Source organism: Cibotium barometz, chromosome 6 (genome assembly GCF_041138505.1).
Source record: "Cibotium barometz isolate CiBa-2024 chromosome 6, ASM4113850v1, whole genome shotgun sequence".
In the NCBI taxonomy this organism is placed as follows: domain Eukaryota; kingdom Viridiplantae; phylum Streptophyta; class Polypodiopsida; order Cyatheales; family Cibotiaceae; genus Cibotium; species Cibotium barometz.
The window spans coordinates 37,455,972-37,480,179 of record NC_141051.1 but is presented as its reverse complement, the minus strand read 5'-3'; the positions used below and the strand labels follow the sequence as shown (position 1 = coordinate 37,480,179).

Sequence of the window (24,208 nt, the reverse complement as noted above, 5' to 3'; positions counted from 1 at the left end):
GTGTGAAGCACGGGTCTATCAACTACTAAGATTGAAGAGGGATCCGTAGAGCATAAAATTGAAGAGGGACCTTAGAGTGCTAAGATACTCACAAATCTCTCTACAGCTTGGATGAGTACCTGCTCTAGTAATGTAATAATGAGTACCTACTATGTATGATTGTTATTTCTCATGATAGTTGGTTTCTTGTAACATGCGCATGGGATATATTTTTGTTCTTACAAGCATAGAGCCTTTCATTTGTGAGTTTGAGAACCTCATATTTGATTGTACACACATCGATACATATGTATGTATATGTATTAATAAATATATAGATACTCCATGTGGGCGGAGAGTTAGCATACTTCCTCCTCGAAAATTCAAAGATCCAAGGAACGTGCCCTTCCTCTTATAAGTTTACTTTTTCTCTTATCAACATAGAGCCTTGCATTTGTAAGTCTAGCAAACTGTGGTGTGTATAATCTGAGACTTTCTAATTTGTAAGTGTGTTGTTTGGTTTCAGAAAATTGATTTTAGAGCTTTGTAATATGCAAATTTCATTCACGGGTAACAAAAGGGCATACCCACTTTTTGTAAGCACACAATCAATGTGTGTGTGTAAAATTATAAATATGTAAATTCCTATATATAATATAACCAAACTTTCATACGGGCAAGGAGTCTATAAATTTCTACAAATAAATAAAGCCACACTTTCATGTGGATGTGGAGTTCAATCTCTTCTTTGGAAAGGGTCACAAGCTCCCCATTTGCTACAGCATGGGTATCCTCAATGACATAAACCAAAGAGAAGGCCTAGCAACTACAGCATGGGTATCCTCATAATGGCATCAACAACCGAAGAGAAGGCCTAGCAACTATGTGCAAAAGTAAATTCAAACAAGGCCAACTTGTTCTCCATGCACACATATATCATTTACATGTAAACCAATCCTAATAAATTGGCACTAATAGTCAAGGAAACACCCACAAAGAATGACAAGGAAAAAAGGCTAGATACCTCGGAACCATCTTGCTTCTCGTGGTGGACATCTACTCTAAGCCATTTATTATAAGGCTCAAGCCCACACCTACCATACTCCCCTTCCCTCCCTGCTCTCTAGGGCACACGGATAGTCCCTTAGCCAAGTATCCTCTATCTCCATGGCTAAAGTAGCGATGTAGTTCCCCAATAATAGCACACACATAAGGCTTTCTTGACAACGAATCGGCTATTACATTCTTCTCTTCTTGTGTATGCAAAACTTGAAAAGGAAACATAGAGAGAAAATTTAGGAGTCCTCGTATGTTTCTCCAAAAGCTTAGCTTGAATAAGAAAGTACCTCAAACTTTAATGGCCTATTGTGACCATAAATTCAGCCCCTAACAAGTAATGTTTCGAGATCATTAGGGCACGAATTATAGCTAACAACTCTTTCTCTCATGCTCTCATATGCAATGGCATCTCCCTCTAATTTAGGATACCCCCTATGCAAGTTCCATAGGCTCTCATATGCAATGGCATGTCCCTCTAATTTAGGATACCCCCTATGCAAGTTCCACAGGTATGGGAGTATCCAAAGCATGAGTGGCACGACGGATGGAGTACCGCAATGTGCACATGAGGTTCATGCTCACCCCGTCGCATGTGAGCTCAATAGCAGAAAGTGTTCCATGAGGTACATAATGGTCATGCTCACCCTGTGTGTAGGAAGTATTCCACGAGGTACATAATCATCCTAAATATTATACAGGGCTAGAAGGGACTGTGGCCTTCTGCTCAATCATATGAAGACAGCTCAATAGCTAGAATGCCACATTCCATGAGGTGATGTGTCAACATCCTAGAGCATTCTCTTATTTTAATGTAAGGCAGTTGAACGGCTCAGATGCAGCCTCCACCAACCCACGACCATTACTAAAAGAGAGAGGACTACCTCTCTTGGCTTCAGCACAACCTCATATGCCATAGTTTCTATTGTATCATCAACCCATGAATCATGTTTCTGGGCATCCAAAACCTCTTTCACATGAGGATACTGCATGAAAATACTTCAACTTTTGCTCTCGATATAAATAGCACCCACAACCAATCGCCTTCCCCTAAATAATAATCCTTCCACTATGAGATGCTAGTGCAACCTTGTGTAGGTTCGCAAGATCAATGACCGGTATATGCTTCTCCATATTCACTTTTTGATTCATTAAGCCAAGTAGGTTCTTCAGGATTGCAACATCTTGGAGGATTTGAAGTTGAGGAAGGAATAGGTCCCTCAGGTTCCCGAGATCGATGCTTTCATTGAAGTAGGCTAGGCTGTGTGTAAAGTGTTGTGCGATTTGATGGATTCAGTGGGTGAGTGGTCTTATGCAGTTAATGTGATGTTGTAGAAAAGAGAGGCTTAGCGTTGAAAATGCAAGAGCATCTACTATTTCTTACGGGTAAGATGCCACACGTGGCGAGAGAAGAGAGAAGGCACGTGGCATCCTCTCAATCCTTGGAGAGCAGTGAGCCAAGAGTTGGGTAAGGCGCCGATGGGGATTGCAGAGAGCAGGGCCAGGATTGTAGTTAGCCGGCGAGGAGTAGTGAGCTAGGAGTTGGTGTATAATAAATGTATAATAAATATAACAAATATGTTTATTATCGAGGAGCAGTGAGTCAGGAGTGGAGCAAGAAGCAGGTGGGGGCTGGGCTGCAGTGGGGTGGAGACTAAAGTGAGCCGGAGTTGGTGGTATAATAAATATGTACAAAATTAATATAGTACTATATGTTTAGTATGTAAACAAATATTGCTTTAGTATGTAAAAAAGTATATTTATATAGTAAATATACTTATTTATAATAAATATATGTTTAGTATGTAAAAAGAGTATGCGGGACCCTCATGTAATAAAAAAGAGAAGAGTGTGAAAGAAGAGAGATATGAGAAGAGAGAAGAGAGGAGAGACAAACGAAAGAGAAAGAAGAGAGGAGAGAAGAGTGAGATAGAAGAGAGAAGCGAGAGAAAGAGATCAGAGAAGAGAGAAGACAGGAGAGAGAGAAGAAAGAGAGAGGAGAGAGGATAGAGAAGAGTGAGATAGAATAGAGAGAGAACAAAGAAGAGAGAGGAGAGAGAAGAGGTAGAAGAGAAGAGAGAGAGAGACAAGAGGAAAGAGAAGAGAGAGAAGAGAAAAGAGAGAGGCAAGAGAGAACAGAAAGGAGAGAGAGAGACAAGAGGAAAGAGAAGAGAGAGAAGAGAAAAGAGAGAGGCAAGAGAGAACAGAAAGGAGAGAGGAGAGAGCAGAGATAGAAGAGAAGAGAAGAGAGAGAGAGAGAGAGAGAGAGAGAGAGAGAGAGAGAGAGAGAGAGAGAGAGAGAGAGAGAGAGAACATAAAAGAGAGAGCAAAGAGAGAGAGAGTAGACAGAACATAAAAGAGATAGAGGGTAAAGAGAACATAGAACAGAGAAAAGACAGAAGAGAGCGAGGAGAAAGAGAGAAAGAGAAAAGAGAGAGGCAAGAGAGAAGAGAGAGAGAGAGAGAGAGAGGCAAGAGAAGAGAGAGAAGAGAGAGAGAGGAGAGAGAAGAGAGAAGAGAGAGGAGAGGGAAGAGAGAAGAGAGAAGAGAAAAGAGAAAAGAGAAAGAGAAGTGAGAGACGCAAGAGAGAAGAGAGAAGAGTGAAGAGAAGAGAGAGAGAGAGAGAAGAGAAGAGAGAGAGAGAGAGAGAACAGAGAAGAGAGAGAGAGAGTAAAGAGAACAGAAAAACATATATATTATATTTAAAGTATATGTTTATTATGTAAATAAATATAAAATTATATCATAAGTATTTATTTATATAATAAACATATATTTATTATACATATATAAATTAATATACTTTTTACAAATAGAATAAATATACTTTATATTATTACATATTTATTATATAAGTATATATTTATATCTATATGTTTATTATTTAAATATTTAAAATAAACATTTTATTATATGATAAATTTATATTTATTTATAAACTAATAAATTATATATATTTAATAAATAATACATATGTATTTATAAATATGTATTATATGAAAATAATGTATAAATAAAAGTATATGTTATATATATATATAAACATATAATATTATATTAAAATTACTATGATAGTCACACTATGTGTCGAGAAGCCTAGATAAAGATGGTAGAACACTGGGGCGGATGTGTGCCTTTAAAAGTGCCCACTGAACAATAATGGTTGTACATAAACGAACCGCTAGAATGACGATGTATGTACATAAACGGGTGGATATGTATGTATGGTTATGTATACACATGTGTATGTATGTGGGGGGATTGTTGTTGTTGTTGTTGTTGTTGTTGTGTGTGTGTGTGTGTGTGTGTGTACCTAATACACACACACACACACAAACACAAACACACACATATCTATAATACCTTATTTGGGAGTTGCCACATGACGGCTCCTAGCTGCCCCACGTGGAAGCTCCTCCTTTCTTCTCTATTTTTATAATAATATATATATGTTTGTGTGTGTGTGTGTGTGTGTGTGTGTGTGTGTGTGTGTGTGTGTGTGTGTATCTTCTTCTAGACTATACTACTACTCTTTTATACCATACTATATATATATATATATGTATGTATGTATGTATTTATATACTACTACTACTACTACTACTACTACTACTATATATAATATATATATCTTATTTGAGGGTTCGAGTTAGAGAGAGAGAGAGAGAGAGAGAGAGAGAGAGAGAGGAGACTTAGAGAGACTATACTACTAGAGAGAGAGAGGGCTAAAAAGAGAAATAAACATGGTTAGAAAGAGAGAGAGAGAGAGAGAGAGAGAGAGAGAGAGAGAGAGAGAGAGAGAGAGAGAGAATACTACTACAGAGAGAAAGGACTAGAAAGAGAAAGAAACAGGGTTAGAAAGAGAAAGAAAGAGAGTTAGAGAAAGGTAGAGAGAGAGAGAGGTTAAAAAGAGAAAGAAAGGTAGGCTGCAAGAGTTAAAGAGAGGGGGGGAGAGAGTGTGTGAGTGAGTGAGAGGTAGAGAGAGATTTAGAGAGAGAAAGTGAGTGAGTGTTTTTAAAGGGGAAAAAGAGAGGAAAACGAAGAGAGAGAAAAAGAGAGGGGAGAGAGAGAGAGAGAGAGAGAGAGAGAGAGAGAGAGAGAGAGAGTAAACTTACTTTAAACTTACGAAGAGAGAGAAAAAGAGAGGGGAGAGAGAGAGAGAGAGAGAGAGTAAACTTACTTTAAACAAGATGTTTTTTGTTTTGTTTTAAAGGGAAAAAATAAAAAGAGCCAAAGAGAAAAGAGAGAGATAAGGGCAATCAACCCGTGAAGGCTGGTGGGTCTGGGCCACTCGAGAAGGGAAGGAGGAGGTTTGAGGAGGCTTGGGTAAATTTTGAATTTGGAAGTCTCAAAAGAGGTGCGAAGCACGGGTCTATCAACTAAGATTGAAGAGGGATCCGTAGAGCATAAAATTGAAGAGGGTCCTTAGAGTGCTAAGATACTCACAGATCTCTCTGCAGCTTGGATGAGTACCTCCTCTAGTAATGTAATAATGAGTACCTACTATGTATGATTGTTATTTCTCATGATAGTTGGTTTCTTGTAACATGCGCATGGGATATATTTTTGTTCTTACAAGCATAGAGCCTTTCATTTGTGAGTTTAAGAACCTCATATTTGATTGTACACACATCGATACATATGTATGTATATGTATTAATAAATATATAGATACTCCATGTGGGTGGAGAGTTAGCATACTTCCTCTTCGAAAATTCAAAGATCCAAGGAACGTGCCCTTCCTTATAAGTTTACTTTTTCTCTTATCAACATAGAGCCTTGCATTTGTAAGTCTAGCAAACTGTGGTGTGTATAATCTGAGACTTTCTAATTTGTAAGTGTGTTGTTTGGTTTCAGAAAATTGATTTTAGAGCTTTGTAATATGCAAATTTCATTCACAGGTAGCAAAAGTGCATACCCACTTTTTGTAAGCACACAATCAATGTGTGTGTGAAATTATAAATATGTAAATTCCTATATATAATATAACCACACTTTCATACGGGCAAGGAGTTTAATCTATAAATTTCTGCAAATAAATAAAGCCACACTTTCATGTGGATGTGGAGTTAAATCTCTTCTTTGGAAAGGGTCACAAGCTCCCCATTTGCTACAGCATGGGTATCCTCAATGACACAAACCAAAGAGAAGGCCTAGCAACTACAGCATGGGTATCCTCATAATGGCATCAACAACCGAAGAGAAGGCCTAGCAACTATGTGCAAAAGTAAATTCAAACAAGGCCAACTTGTTCTCCATGCACACATACATCATCTACATGTAAACCAATCCTAATAAATTGGCACTAATAGTCAAGGAAACACCCACAAAGAATGACAAGGAAAAAAGGCTAGATACCTCCGAACCATCTTGCTTCTCATGGTGGACATCTACTCTAAGCCATTTATTATAAGGCTCAAGCCCACACCTACCATACTCCCCTTCCCTCCCTTCTGCTCTCTAGGGCGCACGGATAGTCCCTTAGCCAAGTATCCTCTATCTCCATGGCTAAAGAAGAGATGTAATTCCCTAATAATAGCACCCACATAAGGCTTTCTTGACAACGAATCGGCTATGACATTCTTCTCTTCTTGTGTATGCAAAATCTAAGAAGGAAACATAGAGAGAAAATTTAGGAGTCCTCATATGTTTCTCCAAAAGCTTAGCTTGAATAAGAAAGTACCTCAAAATTTAATGGCCTATTGTGACCATAAATTCAGCCCCTAACAAGTAATGTTTCGAGATCATTAGGGCATGAATTATAGCTAACAACTCTTTCTCTCCTGCTCTCATATGCAATGGCATCTCCCTCTAATTTAGGATACCCCCTATGCAAGTTCCATAGGCTCTCATATGCAATGGCATGTCCCTCTAATTTAGGATACCCCCTATGCGTGGTATGGGAGTATCCAAAGCATGAGTGGCACAACGGATGGAGTACCGCAATGTGCACATGAGGTTCACACTCACCCCGTCGCATGTGAGCTCAATAGCAGAAAGTGTTCCATGAGGTACATAATGGTCATGCTCACCTTGTGTGTAGGAAGTATTCCACGAGGTACATAATTATCCTAAATATTATACAGGGCTCATATGAAGACAACTCAATAGCTAGAATGCCAAACATTCCATGAGGTGATTGTTGAAATTTGAGCATAATGATGAGCTATGGTGGATCATACACTAGAATCAACATGATTAACAAAGTGATTAAGAAATGATTAAGACGTAATTAGTGAATAATTAGCAGATAGATTAATGTAGGCATGGATACTCAAAAACCAGCAAATTCTCATTAGGGCTATGCCTCAATTTATAGTGTTTACATCAAGCATCAAATCCCATTGATTTCTCCATGATTCACTCCCAGAATATCTCCACCTTTTGCCTGATTCTCTCCACCTCTTCTCTTTTCCCTGATTATCTCCCAGAATATCTCCACACTCCTAAATTCCCTCATGCTACCCATTATTCTCTCCCAGTAGATTCTTCTAACCTTTTCACAGGTTCTTTCACAATTACATCTCCTCTTTTACAGCCTCTATCCAAGAGCTTGTTCCCACACACACCCTATTCACTTGTACATTTCAACACCTCCCCTCAAGTGAATAATCCTAGTACACCTAGACCCTATACCAAGTTTGCCTCCCCTTACTTGGTAGTCCGCGACCAGTGTCTACTCCTCCCCTCAAGTTATCTCAGCACACCTGGACCCTGTATCAAGTTTCTCTCTTACTTGACAGTCCGCGACCAGTGCCTCAAGTCCCTAAACTCCATAGTCCTTGACACACTCTCTCTCTCTATGTGTCCAAGGCTACTATAAGTGCCCGCGACCTTGACTAAAGTGCTCACACATACATCTACCACGTGGCCTACATCATCGGTGGCTCAGAGGTGGTTTTACTTTATTGGGGCAGGTTACATTGGGTTGTGGGGTCTCTCTCTCTCTCTCTCTCTCAGAGATTTTTACATGGCTCCTCACTCTTTGGAGCCTCACATCTTCTCTTGTCTTCAGTCTTCTTGTCGTGGCAGCTTCTCTCCACCACGCGTCCGTCTCTTCTTTCAGTCTTCTCGGGGCAGCTTCTCTTCTTGTGGTAGCTTCTCTTCTCATGTCCATGTCTTCCTTCAGATCTTCTTGGTGTGGATCCTCTTCTTGGGAAGAGATATTCTTCTTCTTTCATGGTTGGGGCCATGAGCTCGTCCGTCAGGTCTTTTTGCTCCATGTGAGCAACATGTTTCAATGTTTTGCTGACAGTTCCTTTGGGCTTTTTATGTTTATTTTGTATCATTATGCAATGCAAACCCAAATTTATTCGGGAGGTCTTACCTCTTGCCTTAATCTCGACAAGGGCAGTGTCTGTTCCCATTTTTACACTGATAAAATGTGCCCAATACATAATGCGTATAGCATTCATTCTCATGCACATTCCAAATGCAACTCTGGCTGTGAATAATCTTGTATTTGAGTGAGATTTACAGGCATTAACCAAGGGTTAAATGCAAAATGATGATTTTCACAATTTTATCAGCACAATTTTACCAGAAATTACATTAAATTAAGGGTAACCAATTTGTACGGGATGGTTGGAGTATCAAACCAACTCCGATTTGCAATCTGAAGTTATAGGGATCTGTATCAGATACCTAATGGTTAATTTGAACCCTCAATTGCACCAAAATACAGTGATTAGCATTGATTAATCATTGATTAGTAAATTAATGCTCTGTTTTGTGTGCAGAAAATAGAGTATGCGGGGAGTCCAGATCTGGTGCCTTCCACTTCAAATGAGCTCAAATGCTTTCAAAGGAATCAATAGCAATGAGTCTAGTAGAGGATTATGCCAAGAAACACAAGATTTGACCAAATAATGAAAGCTTAATCTCTGTTTTACCAAAGTCACCTGCAGATTTGATGAAGAGCTTGGATCTCTCTGTAGACTTGATGAAATTGATTTCTGTCTTCACCAGCTTGTAGAGCATGCTTGATTACCCCTTGGGCTAAGAGGAATTAGAGACCTTTGATCTGTGGAAGTAGAAATCACCAAAACATCTCAGAAAAACGTAGCCTGCAAATCGAGCTCCCGCCGGCGTTCTGCGCTGAATTAGCCCACAAGATTTGAGATGTGTGTAGCCCTATGAGTCTACTATGAGTACCTAAGAGGGCTTAGCCTAATGTTATGTGTGCAAGGAGAATGGAGTCCTCCACTGGCTGGGGGTGAAGGGGAGAAGTGAAAGCTTACTAAAAAATTGATTTTTTTTGCTAATTATCTACTAATCCTCATTAATTCACTAATGGGCTCATAAATCTGGTTGATTCTAGGCATGGCTCTGATACCATGTTGAAATTTGAGCATAATGATGAGCTATGGTGGATCATACACTAGAATCAACATGATTAACAAAGTGATTAAGAAATGATTAAGACGTAATTAGTGAATAATTAGCAGATAGATTAATGTAGGCATGGATACTCAAAAACCAGCAAATTCTCATTAGGGCTATGCCTCAATTTATAGTGTTTACATCAAGCATCAAATCCCATTGATTTCTCCATGATTCACTCCCAGAATATCTCCACCTTTTGCCTGATTCTCTCCACCTCTTCTCTTTTCCCTGATTATCTCCCAGAATATCTCCACACTCCTAAATTCCCTCATGCTACCCATTATTCTCTCCCAGTAGATTCTTCTAACCTTTTCACAGGTTCTTTCACAATTACATCTCCTCTTTTACAGCCTCTATCCAAGAGCTTGTTCCCACACACACCCTATTCACTTGTACATTTCAACAGTGATGTGTCAACATCCTAGAGCATTCTCCTATTTTAATGAAAGGCGGTTGAATGGCTCAGATGCAGCCTCCACCAACCCACGACCATTACTAAAAGAGAGAGGACTACCTCTCTTGGCTTCAGCACAACCTCATGTGCCATAGTTTCTATTGTATCATCAACCCATGAATCATGTTTCTGGGCATCCAAAACCTCTTTCACATGAGGATACTGCATGAAAATACTTCAACTTTTGCTCTCGATATAAATAGCACCCACAACCAATCGCCTTCCCCTAAATAATAATCCACTATGAGATGCTAGTGCAACCTTGTGTAGGTTCGCAAGATCAATGACCGGTATATGCTTCTCCATATTCACTTTTTGATTCATTAAGCCCTTTAGGTTCTTCAGGATTGCAACATCTTGGGAGGATTTGAAGTTGAGGACCAAGGAATAGGTCCCTCAAGTTCTCGAGATCGATGCTTTCATTGAAGTAGGCTAGGCTGCGTGTAAAGTGTTGTGCGATTTGATGGATTCAGTGGGTGAGTGGTCTTATGCAGTTAATGTGATGTTGTAGAAAAGAAAGGCTGGAGTTGGTGGTATAATAAATATGTAAAAAATTAATATAGTACTATATGTTTAGTATGTAAATAAATATAGGTTTAAAAAAAGTATATTTGTATAGTAAATATACTTATTTATAATAAATATATGTTTAGTATGTAAAAAGGGTATGCGGGACCCTCATGTAATAGAAATTGTCCAACTTTTTTAAAAAAAGTAAATACATATAGGTTTAGTATGTATAAAAGTATATTTAAAAAAATAAATAACCTTATTTGTTATAGTAAATATATAATAAATACATACTTATTTATTATAGAAAATGTATAATAAATAGGTATATAATTTTATATTAAATATGTATATTTAGTTATTATAGTATATTTATAATAATTATCTATATATATATATGTATTATATAAAAAATGCATATATGAGTAGATATCTATTATATAATAATTATCTATATTTGTGATATGTTTAAATTATTAATAGAAAGGTATATATTATTTGAAAAAAGGTATATCTTTAATATCTTATAGGGACGTTAGAGAGAGAAGACAGAAGATAGAAGAGAGAGGAAAGAGGACAGAAGAGGAGAGAGAAGATAGAAGAGAGAGAGGAGAGAAAGAACAAATAAGAGAGAAGACAAAAGAGAGAAGACAAAAGAGAGAAGAGAGACAGAGATAAGAGAGAAAAGAGAGAGGAGAGAAAGAACAAATAAGAGAGAAGACAAAAGAGAGAAGAGAGACAGAGATAAGAGAGAAAAGAGAAGAGTGAGAGAAGAGAGAAGGGAGAGAAGAGAGAAGGGAGAAGAGAGAGGAGTAAGAGAAGTGAGAGAGAGAGAGAGAGAGAGAGAGAGAGAGAGAGAGAAGAGTGTGAAAGAAGAGAGATATGAGAAGAGAGGAGAGACAAACGAAAGAGAAAGAAGAGAGGAGAGAAGAGTGAGACAGAAGAGAGAAGCGTGAGAGAGAGATCAGAGAAGAGAGAAGAGAGGAGAGAGAGAAGAAAGAGAGAGGAGAGTGGAGAGTGGAGAGAGAAGAGTGAGATAGAAGGGAGAGAAACAAAGAAGAGAGAGGAGAGAGAGAAGAGATAGAAGAGAAGAGAGAGAGAGAGACAAGAGGAAAGAGAAGAGAGAGAGAAGAGAAAAGAGAGAGGCAAGAGAGAAGAGAAAGGAGTGAGGAGAGAGAAGAGAGGGAGAGAGAAGAGAAAGAGAGAAGAGATAGAAGAGGAGAGAGAGAGAGAGAGAGAGAGAGAGAGAGAGAGAGAGAGAGAGAGAGAGAGAGAACAGAGAAGAGTGACAACGACGAAGAGAGAGAGAGAGTAGACAAAACATAGAAGAGACAGAGGAGGGTAAAGAGAATAGAGAAGAGAGAAATGAGAGAAGAGAGCGCGAGGAGAAAGAGAGAAGAGAGAGAGGCAAGAGAGAAGAGAGAGGAGAGGGAAGAGGGAAGAGAAGAGAGAAAAGAGAAAAGAGAAAGAGAAGTGAGAGAGGCAAGAGAGAAGAGAGAAGAGTGAAGAGAAAAGAGAGAGAGAGAGAGAGAGAGAGAGAGAGAGAGAGAGAGAGAGAGAGAGAGAGAGAGAGAGAGAGAGAGAGAGACAAAGAGAGTAGAGAGAACAGAGAAGAGAGAGAGAGAGAGAGAGTAAAGAGACTAGAAAAACACATATATTATATTTAAAGTATATGTTTATTATGTAAATAAATATAAAATTATATAATAAGTATTTATTTATATAATAAGTATTTATTATATAATAAACATATATTTATTATACATATATAAATTAATATACTTTTCACAAATAGAATAAATATACTTTATATCATTATATATTTATATACATATTTATTATAATAAAGAAGTATATTTATTATATAAGTATATATTTATATCTATATGTTTATTATTTAAATATTTAAAATATACATTTTATTATATGATAAATTTATATTTATTTTATAAACTAATAAAATTATATATATTTAATAAATAATACATATGTAATATGTATTATATGAAAATAATGTATAAATAAAAGTATATGTTATATATATATATACATATACATATACATATAATATTATATTAAAATTACTATGATAGTCACACTGTGTGTCGAGAAGCCTAGACAAAGATGGTAGAACACTGGGGCGGATGTGTGCCTTTAAAAGCGCCCATTGAACAATAATGGTTGTACATAAACGGACCGCTAGAATGACGATGTATGTACATAAACGGGCGGATATGTATGTATGTATGTATGTATGTATATGTATATCTATACACATGTGTATGTGTGTGGGGGGATTGTTGTTGTTGTTGTTGTTTGTGTGTGTGTGTGTGTGTGTGTGTGTATGTGTGTATACCTGATATACACACACAAACACATACATATCTATAATACCTTATTTAGGAGCTGCCACATGACGGCTCCTAGCTGCCCCACATGGAAGCGCCTCCTTTCTTCTCTTTTTCTATAATATATATATATATATATATATATATATATATATATATATATGTATGTATGTATGTATGTATGTATGTATGTATGTATGTATGTATGTATGTATGTACGTACGTACGTATGTATGTGTGTGTGTGTGTGTGTGTGTGTGTGTATCTTCTTCTATACTATACTACTACTCTTTTATACCATACTCTATATATATATATATATATATATATATATATATATATATATATATATATGTATGTATGTATGTATGTATGTATATAATATATATATCTTATTTGAGGGTTAGAGTTAGAGAGAGAGAGAGAGGAGAGTTAGAGTGACTAAACTACTAGAGAGAGAGAGAATAAATATATAGATACTCCATGTGGGTGGAGAGTTAGCATACTTCCTCTTCGAAAATTCAAAGATCCAAGGAACGTGCCCTTCCTTATAAGTTTACTTTTTCTCTTATCAACATAGAGCCTTGCATTTGTAAGTCTAGCAAACTGTGGTGTGTATAATCTGAGACTTTCTAATTTGTAAGTGTGTTGTTTGGTTTCAGAAAATTGATTTTAGAGCTTTGTAATATGCAAATTTCATTCACAGGTAGCAAAAGTGCATACCCACTTTTTGTAAGCACACAATCAATGTGTGTGTGTAAAATTATAAATATGTAAATTCCTATATATAATATAACCACACTTTCATACGGGCAAGGAGTTTAATCTATAAATTTCTGCAAATAAATAAAGCCACACTTTCATGTGGATGTGGAGTTCAATCTCTTCTTTGGAAAGGGTCACAAGCTCCCCATTTGCTACAGCATGGGTATCCTCAATGACACAAACCAAAGAGAAGGCCTAGCAACTACAGCAGGGGTATCCTCATAATGGCATCAACAACCGAAGAGAAGGCCTAGCAACTATGTGCAAAAGTAAATTCAAACAAGGCCAACTTGTTCTCCATGCACACATACATCATCTACATGTAAACCAATCCTAATAAATTGGCACTAATAGTCAAGGAAACACCCACACAAAATGACAAGGAAAAAAGGCTAGATACCTCCGAACCATCTTGCTTCTCGTGGATATCTACTCTAAGCCATTTATTAGGATGTGGAGTTCAATCTCTTCTTTGGAAAGGGTCACAATCTCCCCATTTGCTACAACATGGGTATCCTCAATGACACAAACCAAAGAGAAGGCCTAGCAACTAGGCATGGGTATCCTCACAATGGCATCAACAACTGAAGAGAAGGCCTAGCAACTACTTGCAAAAGTAAATTCAAACAAGGCCAACTTGATCTGCATGCACACATACATCATCTACATGTAAACCAATCCTAATAAATTGGCACTAATAGTCAAGGAAACACCCACACAGAATGACAAGGAAAAAAGGCTAGATACCTCCGAACCATCTTGCTTCTCGTGGACATCTACTCTAAGCCATTTATTATAAGGCTCAAGCCATCTACTCTAAGCCATTTATTATAAGGCGGCTCAAGCCCACACCTACCACACTCCCCTTCCCTCCCTGCTCCATGACGCACTGATAGTCCCTTAGCCAAGTATCCTCTATCTCCATGGCTAAAGTAGAGATGTAATTCCCCAATAATAGCACCCACATAAGGCTTTCTTGACAACGAATCGGCTATTACATTCTTTTCTTCTTGTGTATGCAAAATCTGAAAAGGAAACATAGAGAGAAAATTTAGGAGTCCTCATATGTTTCTCCAAAAGCTTAGTTTGAATAAGAAAGTACCTCAAACTTTAATGGCCTATTGTGACCATAAATTCAGCCCCTAACAAGTAATGTTTCGAGATCATTAGGGCGCATGAATTATAGCTAACAACTCTTTCTCCTGCTCTCATATGCAATGGCATCTCCCTCTAATTTAGGATACCCCCTATGCAAGTTCCATAGGCTCTCATATGCAATGGCATGTCCCTCTAATTTAGGATACCCCCTATGCAAGTTCCACATGCATGGAGTATCCAAAGCATGAGTGGCATGACGGATGGAGTACCACAATGTGCACATGAGGTTCACGCTCACCCCATCGCATGTGAGCTCAATAGCAGAAAGTGTTCCATGAGGTACATAATGGTCATGCTCACCCTGTGTGTAGGAAGTATTCCACGAGGTACATAATCATCCTAAATATTATACAGGGCAAAGCATGGCATACATGCCCACGACCATTACTAAAAAAAGAGAGGACTACATCTCTTGGCTTCAGCACCTCATGTGCCATAGTTTCTATTGTATCATCAACCCATGAATCATGTTTCTGGGCATCCAAAACCTCTTTGACATGAGATGCTAGTGCAGCCTTGTGTAGGTTTGCAAGAGGTAGGTTTGAAAGATCAATGACCAGTATATGCTCCTCCATATTCACTTTTGATTCATTAAGCCGAGTAGGTTCATAAGATCAATGACCGGTATATGCTCCTCCATATTCACTTTTGATTCATTAAGCCGCTCGTGATGCCACACAAATATACTTGTTAGGGACATGGAGGTGATCCTTGTTTGCTCGACCTTGTTGCCTTCTGTGCATGAGAGAGAGAGAGGCCCTAAACAACCAGCATTAGTTTTATTCCCTCTATGGTGCCTATGTAAATATGGTGTTAACCTTTCAGTTTATTATGGATAATCATGTAAGTTCCTACCCATATGAGAAATGCTAGCTAGTAAAAAATTATTGCATTTCATACCAATGTACACCAAATTTTTTTTACACATGTATGGTTTATTGTAAAATATGAAACAGGTTCAAACACTTCTCAACCTAATGAGTATGGTTGTAATGATGTGCAAACTTGCTAAGGGATAGATAATCTACATAACCACATGTAGCAACAAAGATTGATTGATGAGAATAGTCTATCGTAACCTTACCATTACATGTATACACTTCTTCTAAATGATTTTGGGCATTTTTTGTTTTCAAGCACGTGATTACACTTCTTTCAAGTTAAGGATTATGATATATTATTGAGTAATCATTCAACCCTCCATCTTCTCTTACAAATTGTGCTCAAAATATCAAAATGATTCACACAATCTCTTACTAAGAAAGACCACACATGCATGTGCGCATATAAACATGCAAAAAAGACTGAAGCGTCCTACTGTACTAGTAATCTCCCAATCCATATCGACTATAACATGTCGCTGAGATGCCTGTACATCAACATTTTCTTCGACTTTATCAGAGTTTCCCTTCTACTTTAAACTTTTGTTAAATACAGCAAGAATTGAGCCATGTGAGAACCATTCTTTGATTGAAGAGCGAGCTAACGTGGAGGAATTCTGAGCTTGTTTTGAATGGCCAAAATTCCGAGCTAAATAATTGATGAGCAATGTGAGTATAGTCATGACTTGAGATCAATCTCAAGAAAGCTTGACTTTCTTGAAATCCAGATTCTCAAGTAGTGATGCATCAAATAATGTTATTTATTGGAATCTAGAGTCTTGTCTTTAAGTTACGGCAATTAATTCAGTACCCTCTCTGCCTAGGCCCCAATCATCTTCATATAACCTGTGCGTGGATCTTGTCTATCACCCACTTAGAAACTTGAACTCATCCTCATACTAGAACCTTCGGCTGCGAGGCCAAGTTGCAACTCTTTCCACAAGGCTCTCGCTGAGGGGAATCTGATTTTCTCTTCATTATCCAAGAACATCAGCCATGTTATAATTATAGCACATACCCAATGACTCTGCATTCAACATGTAGGTTCTCTTAACCCATCCTCTTCACCAGAGGAGGCTGAATAATCCATTCCTCCAGTTTTCCTCTGATTGATTTACTGAGTGCGATAGTATACCTATCTGAGGCATAAGCTCCCCAAGAGTCAGTGACTCCTCACAAAAACATGCCTAAAGAAAAGAGACATAAGCTCCCCAGGAGTCCGTGACCTCTCGCAAAAAAGTATGCCTGAAGGGACACTTACATGTCAGGTCATCTGGCTTAAACTCATGAAGCTGCAGTAAGTGTTGGGCTTTAGACAGAGGCAGGTTGGATTTGCGGTTGCGAAACGTGTGTGAGGCATTGGCAACCATTACGATGAAACCTTTTTAGAACGTAGCTCAAGTCACAGCAAGATTATTCTAATTTACCTCAAAATTTAGCTTCTGTCAGAAGACACCTCCAACACTTGTCCTATTATTGGTTCTCAAAATACACATTATGGGAAACTGCTGCTGAAATCCTCCACAGTATCTCCGTCACAGAAACCAACAATCAATCCAACAAAGGCTCTGCTAGCTTTTCAAGTAAACAATCACATGTATTATGGGACAGTTCTTTAGTATCTACTCTTTGGACTCGTTGCATAATTATTTGGCATGCATACAGCAAATTTGCAAAGCAAAAAAGAGTGGACTTACAAGACTCCAATTGGAATCAGGTCCACTATGCATAGAGCAGACCCACACGCTATGAGTCTTGACTCTTCACACAAGCTTCAGGCAGGGGGACGAGCAGACCATCTCCCCACTAGATTCAGTGATTCATATATTCGCATGTGCGTTTACAAGGACCAGCTGTCCACTTCCCCTGCTTTACATGTACTGAATTCAAGGCCACCTACATGTTCATGACAGAAAAAGCCAGCTTGCTGACTTTCCTGAAGGTAAAACCCATCTGCTGCCCCAACTTTACATGTACTGAATTAAAGGCCACCAATTGAAGGCCACCTTAGTGTTCCATAACGCAGCAAAGCCAGCTTGCTGACCTTTCTAAAAGCAGTGCACTGCCCCAACTCTTGAGGCTACCTAACACAGAAAAGCCAGCTTGCTGACTTTTCTGGAGGTAAAAGCCAACAGTCACACCCAAGATCATGGTGAGGGCTAACAACCTAGAGCAATGCCTACCAGGACTGCTCAGAAGGAAATTTTGCAACATCGTCACTTTTCACTAACCTTCATTACCTTGAGACATCATCATCATGCAAGCCAAGTACCCATTAAGTCCAAAATACATCATGCCAAACTAGCCTCTTCAACCAACAGAACTGAGGCAAGCCCTTTACAGCAAACCCTCATTCCATCACAGGCAGGGGACTTTGTCGGGGCATATCCTGTCCAAGGCTGAGAAGCGGTCAAGATGTGCCCAGCCTGGACATCCTTATGTTTGTAGAGGGCCATAGCTATCTTCAAACTCATCCATAATACTACAATCCTCGTTGAAAAATAAAGAACGTTTACTTGCACTAAAAATGTGCAAAACTAGAATATTAGATTTGACCGAGAAGGCTTCTCAAGGTTTCTTTTTGCAAAATGTCTAAATTTCAAAATGCAAGAAAAAAAAGTCCTCAGAAGAGTGGCAGATGTTTTCTTTTGAGACAAGTCAAAAGGAAGCTGGCCCGCACTTTTGCCCCTCATCACCTGGCACGTCAAGATGTCGAGAATCAAGGAAGTTAGCAACCTTGAGAGTTTCTGCAACCATAAGAACCACATTTTAGATAAGAGACGACATGGCAGAGACAGAAAAGGACATCTAACCACATATGAAAGAATTATTCTAACTGACAAACTCCTTCCCAAAAATTCATTCATAGAGAAAAATGCTTACAAATCTTGTTAAAAGCAACAATGTCACAGCTTTGAATGAACTCATTTCTTGGCTCTTCATAAAAATAGTCCTCAATCATGTTGTCAACCGACACCAAATCATCTTCAATGGTCATCATTATTTGCAGCTTCTTTATGCCGTAGCCAACAGGTACAAGCTTGGCTGAGAACCAAGTCACAATTTTCCATTACTTCTGTACACCAGAAGTCAGCAATTTTGTAAAAATTAAACTGCACGGTTCAGATAAGGCTGCTATTGCAGCACCACTTACATGCACCCCAGAAGAGGCCCGGCATGGAAACACTCCGAACTGCTTCTTCAAGCTTTACCATATCAGTTTCATCATCCCAAGGCTTTACATCCAAAAGGATTGAGGACTTTCCACCTGCTTATAAAGCACAGAGTTACAACTAGCCTACAATCCAGACTTGGAATCTGAGAAAAGTCTATCCAAAATGCGCAGGTAGCATACTCTCTTTCTTCTTTCCAGATGCCTTCTTTTGCTCCTCCCGATCAGCTGCCGCTTTCTTTTCCTCTTCTGTTTCCTCACCAAACAGATCTAAATCATCATCATCATCAGCCTTCACACAAAAACATCATCATTAGAATTCTAACTCGCACACTTAAGTACAGCACAGTAATGTAGAAAAAGTCAACCTGTATGAAAGTTGCAAAATGACTAAACCTCACCTCAGCAGTTGAAGGAGTGTCTGAGGCCAGGACAGCGGTGCCATTGTCCAACTCTCTTGTCTGAGCGATAGGCAATCCAGCAATTTTGACACCGACATGTGTTCCAGGTAAACTGGAACAACATCATTTAATCAAGTCAAACAAGATTGAAAGTCTAGTACCTCACGCTTAAAAAACTTTGAACTTTTGCACATTCCAGCCTCATCTAGTGCTCAAAAACCTTTCAACCTCAAGGCAGAAGCACGAGCAAGCCAAGAAGCAACTCCAAGTCTGCTTGTAAATGAAAAACTTGTCCATGCTATCAAATCACATAAAATGCAATGTGAAAAAGGAAAAGATGGTTCAAAGAGACCTACCACGTTTGCAAGAGTGCTGAGATATGATTGTACCAACGGAAGACATTCACCAAATCAGCCTTGGGTGCTTGAGGAAAAGCACAAAATGCCACAACATCATCCTTAGAGGGCTGATAGCTGACCAAAAACTCAGATGTCAGCAACCACAAAGAAGTACACAATAATGAGAGCACAATGGACACAGAAATCAGCAAGTTCTTCACCCATGCCACATCTTGTACCACTGCAAAGGGAAAAGCCCGTACAAAAGCACCAACCTCATAAAATACGTGTACACTGACATGATTGAGCTTGCCAAATGAAGACACTCAAATGCCTAATTGATTGAGGTAATTATTTTCCAAATTGATGGCAAATTAAATGAGACAGTAATTAATCACTTACACCAAGAAAATAGGACCAAAATTGCAAATTACATCAATGAAACCAGCATGTAATGGACTATTACACAATGTAAAAGGTGCAGACTCTGGACCCACTCACTTGAATATGGCATTTGTAGCTCAGTGTGCATACAAAGATCCCAAGGGGAGTTAGGAAGAGAAAATTACCATATGCAAGCTAATATTACTTTCTAAGGATCTTGAGATTCAAACGTCACCAAATCAGCCAATGGGCACTTAGCCCAGCTGCCCCAGCAATAAGGGCCACCAGAGGATACTGAGATTCAAAGTCACCAGATCAGCCAATCGGCATAGGCAAAGAAAATTACCATATGCAAGCTAATGTCACTTTCTAAGGATCTTGGGATTCAAAGGTCACCAAACCGGCCAATGGGCACTTAACCCAGCTATCAGGGCCACCAGAGGATCCTGAGATTCAAAGTCACCAGATCAGCCAATGGGCATGTGGCCTAGCACAGCGATTCAAAGCCACCAGATCGCCCAACGGATGCATAGCCCAACGGTGAACGGTGAAGGCTAGTGACACAGGGAGGGGAGGGGAGGGGAGGTACTGAGTTCAAATACCTGCGGACCCCGTTAATAATGTGACCAACGGATGCATAGCCCAACGGTGAACGGTGAAGGCTAGTGACACAGGGAGGGGAGGCGAGGGCAGGTACTGAGTTCAAATACCTGCGGACCCCGTTAATAATGTGACCACATATTGTAACACCTACAGGAGGCAGGAAGACCAAGCCACCTCTGAACAGGAACCAAAATTGCAACTACAGCATGATCTACTGATGGCAAAGAATCACCAGATTGAGGAGCAGTCCAAGGTTGTGCATCTGTGCTGGCTTAAATTGACCATGTTGGACAAATGTCAACTGCTACAATCAATTTTAATCAACTAACATTGCTCACGACGAAAAATGTCAACTGCTACAATCAATATTAACCATCTAACATGCTTACGACAAAAGTTCACAGATGAGACAACAACAAATTTATTTCAGCCAGAGGTGCAAAGCCATAATCTATTCTGAATGAAAAGGAAAAGTCTGCATATACGCTGGAAATCGCTGGTACAAAGTGAATTATATTCATTGAGAATTTCAACAAAGTCAAAGACAGAAAAATCAAGACACTTCCAAAAGAGTGTCTTGATACATACATTGAAAAACCCCTGGAATGGGCTTCCAGAACTTTTAATAGTTTCATTGAGGGTATTTATTGGAGTCCTGGAATTAATCAGGTACTGGGTAGTCTTTTCAATATTATATGTCAATGGAGTATGGGATATATTTAGCTATACATTATTACACAGGAAGCTTGAAAGGAAAAGATGACATGCTGCAGACATTTTCTCACAAGAAGTCGGCTGCATACGCAAGGATGTATCAACAGGCAGCATCAGCCCATCTTAAACCCTTCAACACAGATAGAGAATAGAAAGCCTAACACGACACAGAAAGCCCTTCGAATTTGAAACACAGTCCTCATCAAAGACGCCAAAACAAAGCTGCCAGGAAGAGGAGGATGGATTATACTGACCCGGAAATGTAACTTCTGGTGAGGAGGAACTGATCGAATTGTCGGAGACCAGAAGAACAGCTGAGATCTGGAAGCTCTACCGCAGCCATTCAAGCTCTTCTTGTGATCTCCTGCAATCGGGAAGGAAAAGCGAGGGTTTTAAATAGCAAATCTTAGGGTGAAGTCTCTTCCAAGGGTTTAAGGTTTAGTCCTTTCAATAATATTTGCTCCCTTGGATTAAAAATTTGCCTAAATCAATAATAAATAGCATAGAATATGGTTTTCTTTTGTTCTTGCCTCTCTAAAGCTTTTAACAAACGTTCATTTGTTGTGCACCAACCACCAAACACCGCGCGGCCTACCCAACAGTATAAATATAATGCTACGAAATGGCTCAGTTTTTTTAATAAAGTTTATAGCCAATTCTAACTTCTATCAAGCTTCCACACTTGAGAACTCTGTTTGAAGTAGATAGTCTAAGCGTGTTTTTACAATACTCCCCTTTTCCAGATGGGCAGGGGGTGGACGCGGGAGATTCTTCATCCATAGAATGGGAGGAATTCTTGTCTTTCTCATGGACGACACGGTAATTCTAATCTTTTTCTCGGATTTTTTTCTCTTCTCAATTTGTAAAACGCTTTCTGCTTGCAATTAGGTGGCTCCAGGACCTGTGATTCCTAGTCATAGAGTAAAATTTCCTTTAGTGTCTTATTGTTTACGCTTTTGTTCTTCATATTTTGTGTGTGTGTGAAAGAGAAAGAGAGAGAAGTTAAAATAAATAAAAGATATTAACCTTTTACTTTTATGGGTGCTCATTAATGGCTCCTTCAAAGAAAAGTGTGAGATCCTTAAGTAGATCAATAATGTAAATAAAAATGGTACACTTTAAAACAAACAATCACATGATCAACCAAAAAAAATCCATACAAGACAAGAAACAAGCTTTATATCTTCTTGAGTTAAGTGTCATAATTTCAATCTAAAGGGAGGATATCAACAAGGATCTTGTTCACAATAATGGATAAAATAATTTATTTGATCATACCACCCATAATTGTAAGAAAACACAATAGTGGAAGTAGATCCTCTTCACAATAATGGATAAAATGATTTATTTGATCATACCACCCATAATTGTAAGAAAACACAATAGTGGAAGTAGATCCTCTTCACAATAATGGATAAAATGATTTATTTGATCATACCACCCATAATTGTAAGCAAACACAATAATGGAAGTAGGATCTTCACAATACAAAGTATTGATTTGTTTTAAAAAGTGGAGAGCAAACAATATTATTGCTTGCAAACTTTGATTACAAGCTTTGATGGCGATCTAGATAGACTTTGGACTTGCTTACAAGAGTGCTTAAATACAATTAATTCGATGATGAACAAAGCTACCAATCTAGTTTATATATAGTGCCCATGATCGGCATGGACGTAGGTAGGTCGGCTACATCGACCAACAACCCACGACTAGGCTCAAAATGACCAATTGACCTTATCATCCGACTAGAACCATATTAGCTCCCATCACCATCTGACTTGGTTAAAATGACCAATTGACCTTATCATCTGACTGGGACCATATTAGCTTGCACGACCATCTGAGACTTTTTGGACCCTCAAATGGGCCTCGTACCTAGGAATAGTGTGTCCTCAATTTCAACTAGTGCTGCTTACGGACATTGATGACTCGCCTGGGTGATAGCTTCAGTACTTATGCCATTGGCATGGTTGGTGAGATTATGGGTGATATGCCACCAATGTTTTACAAGCTGTGTGATAGCCACTTTGGCGTTATGGCATAGTTATAGCGCCAACTCACATAGTTGGGTTCACACTATAGATCGACCTTTGTATGTTATAGTAGGAGAGTGCTTTCCCTTATAGTATGTATGCTTATCTCTTTATGTGTGATGGTTGTAGAGAAGAGAAAGAATAAAAGAACTTTCTGCCATCCATCTCTCTTATATGCTTGTCTACTCTTATGTGTGTGTGTGTGTGTGTTTGCTTGCAAAGAAGCTTAAGCTTTCCCTCTCCCCTGCATTCTTCTCATAGTATCATAGTGCTAATTTGTGTGAAGAGATCAAGAGACAAGCAACAAAGTGGTATGCAGGTAAGGGTAATTCCATCTCTTTTTCTTTTTGATTTTGGAGCAACACCTTTGGGTAACTATGAGAGCTACAGGCAAACATGGAAGTCACTAGTCTTAGATTAAGGCATCTTTTTAGGTGAAGGCAGAAGACAGTGTTGTGTGCGCGGTTAACTATAATTATATTATGCTATTTCAAATTATATTAACTATAATTCGAATTATGTTAACTATAATTTGAATTATGTAAACTATAATTCGACATGTTTCATGCCCCATTTGGATACTACAACGTTTCAGTTGTGTAAAAGTGTTGTTTTGGGACTATGTTTGCTCGAAGTGAGGTTTTTGTAGAGTAGTACTGTGAATTCACTACACAGACAATTTATGCGCATGTTTTAAGTGTTACAGGTTGTTGTGACTTTTTGAGTAAGCAGAAGTGTCATTTAGCGAGCTCATTATTATAAATTGAACAGTGTTCTAGGTTCCATACAAATAACTTTGTTGTTGCAAGTATTTGGTTAGTTATAGGTAAAGATCTTTGAAAGCTTGTCATAAATTATGAGCGAGAAGGTGGACAAGAATAACTTCCAAGCATGGAAGTTCAAGATTACCAATTTCCATATAGGAAAAGAATATTGGAAGTTCATCACAGGTGATGAAAAAGGAGCCAGAGATTACTGAAGAAAATCCAACCCCACAATAGGTGTATGCATATAAAGCATGGCAT

The 24,208-nt window shown here is 38.6% G+C and overlaps 1 protein-coding gene across 1 annotated transcript; it reads right to left on the bottom strand.

Annotated features, from left to right (window-relative positions):
• Positions 1-17,790: 17,790 nt before the first annotated feature.
• LOC147637708 (elongation factor 1-delta 2-like) lies at positions 17,791-21,583 on the bottom strand. The gene is made up of 7 exons (XM_086799532.1): positions 21,402-21,583; positions 19,465-19,581; positions 19,109-19,220; positions 18,891-18,999; positions 18,690-18,803; positions 18,419-18,580; positions 17,791-18,282 (listed from the first exon to the last, which is right to left on the bottom strand). Coding segments are annotated over exons 1-7 (705 nt in total). The 5' UTR covers positions 21,491-21,583; the 3' UTR covers positions 17,791-18,280.
• Between the last annotated feature and the right edge of the window lie 2,625 nt (positions 21,584-24,208).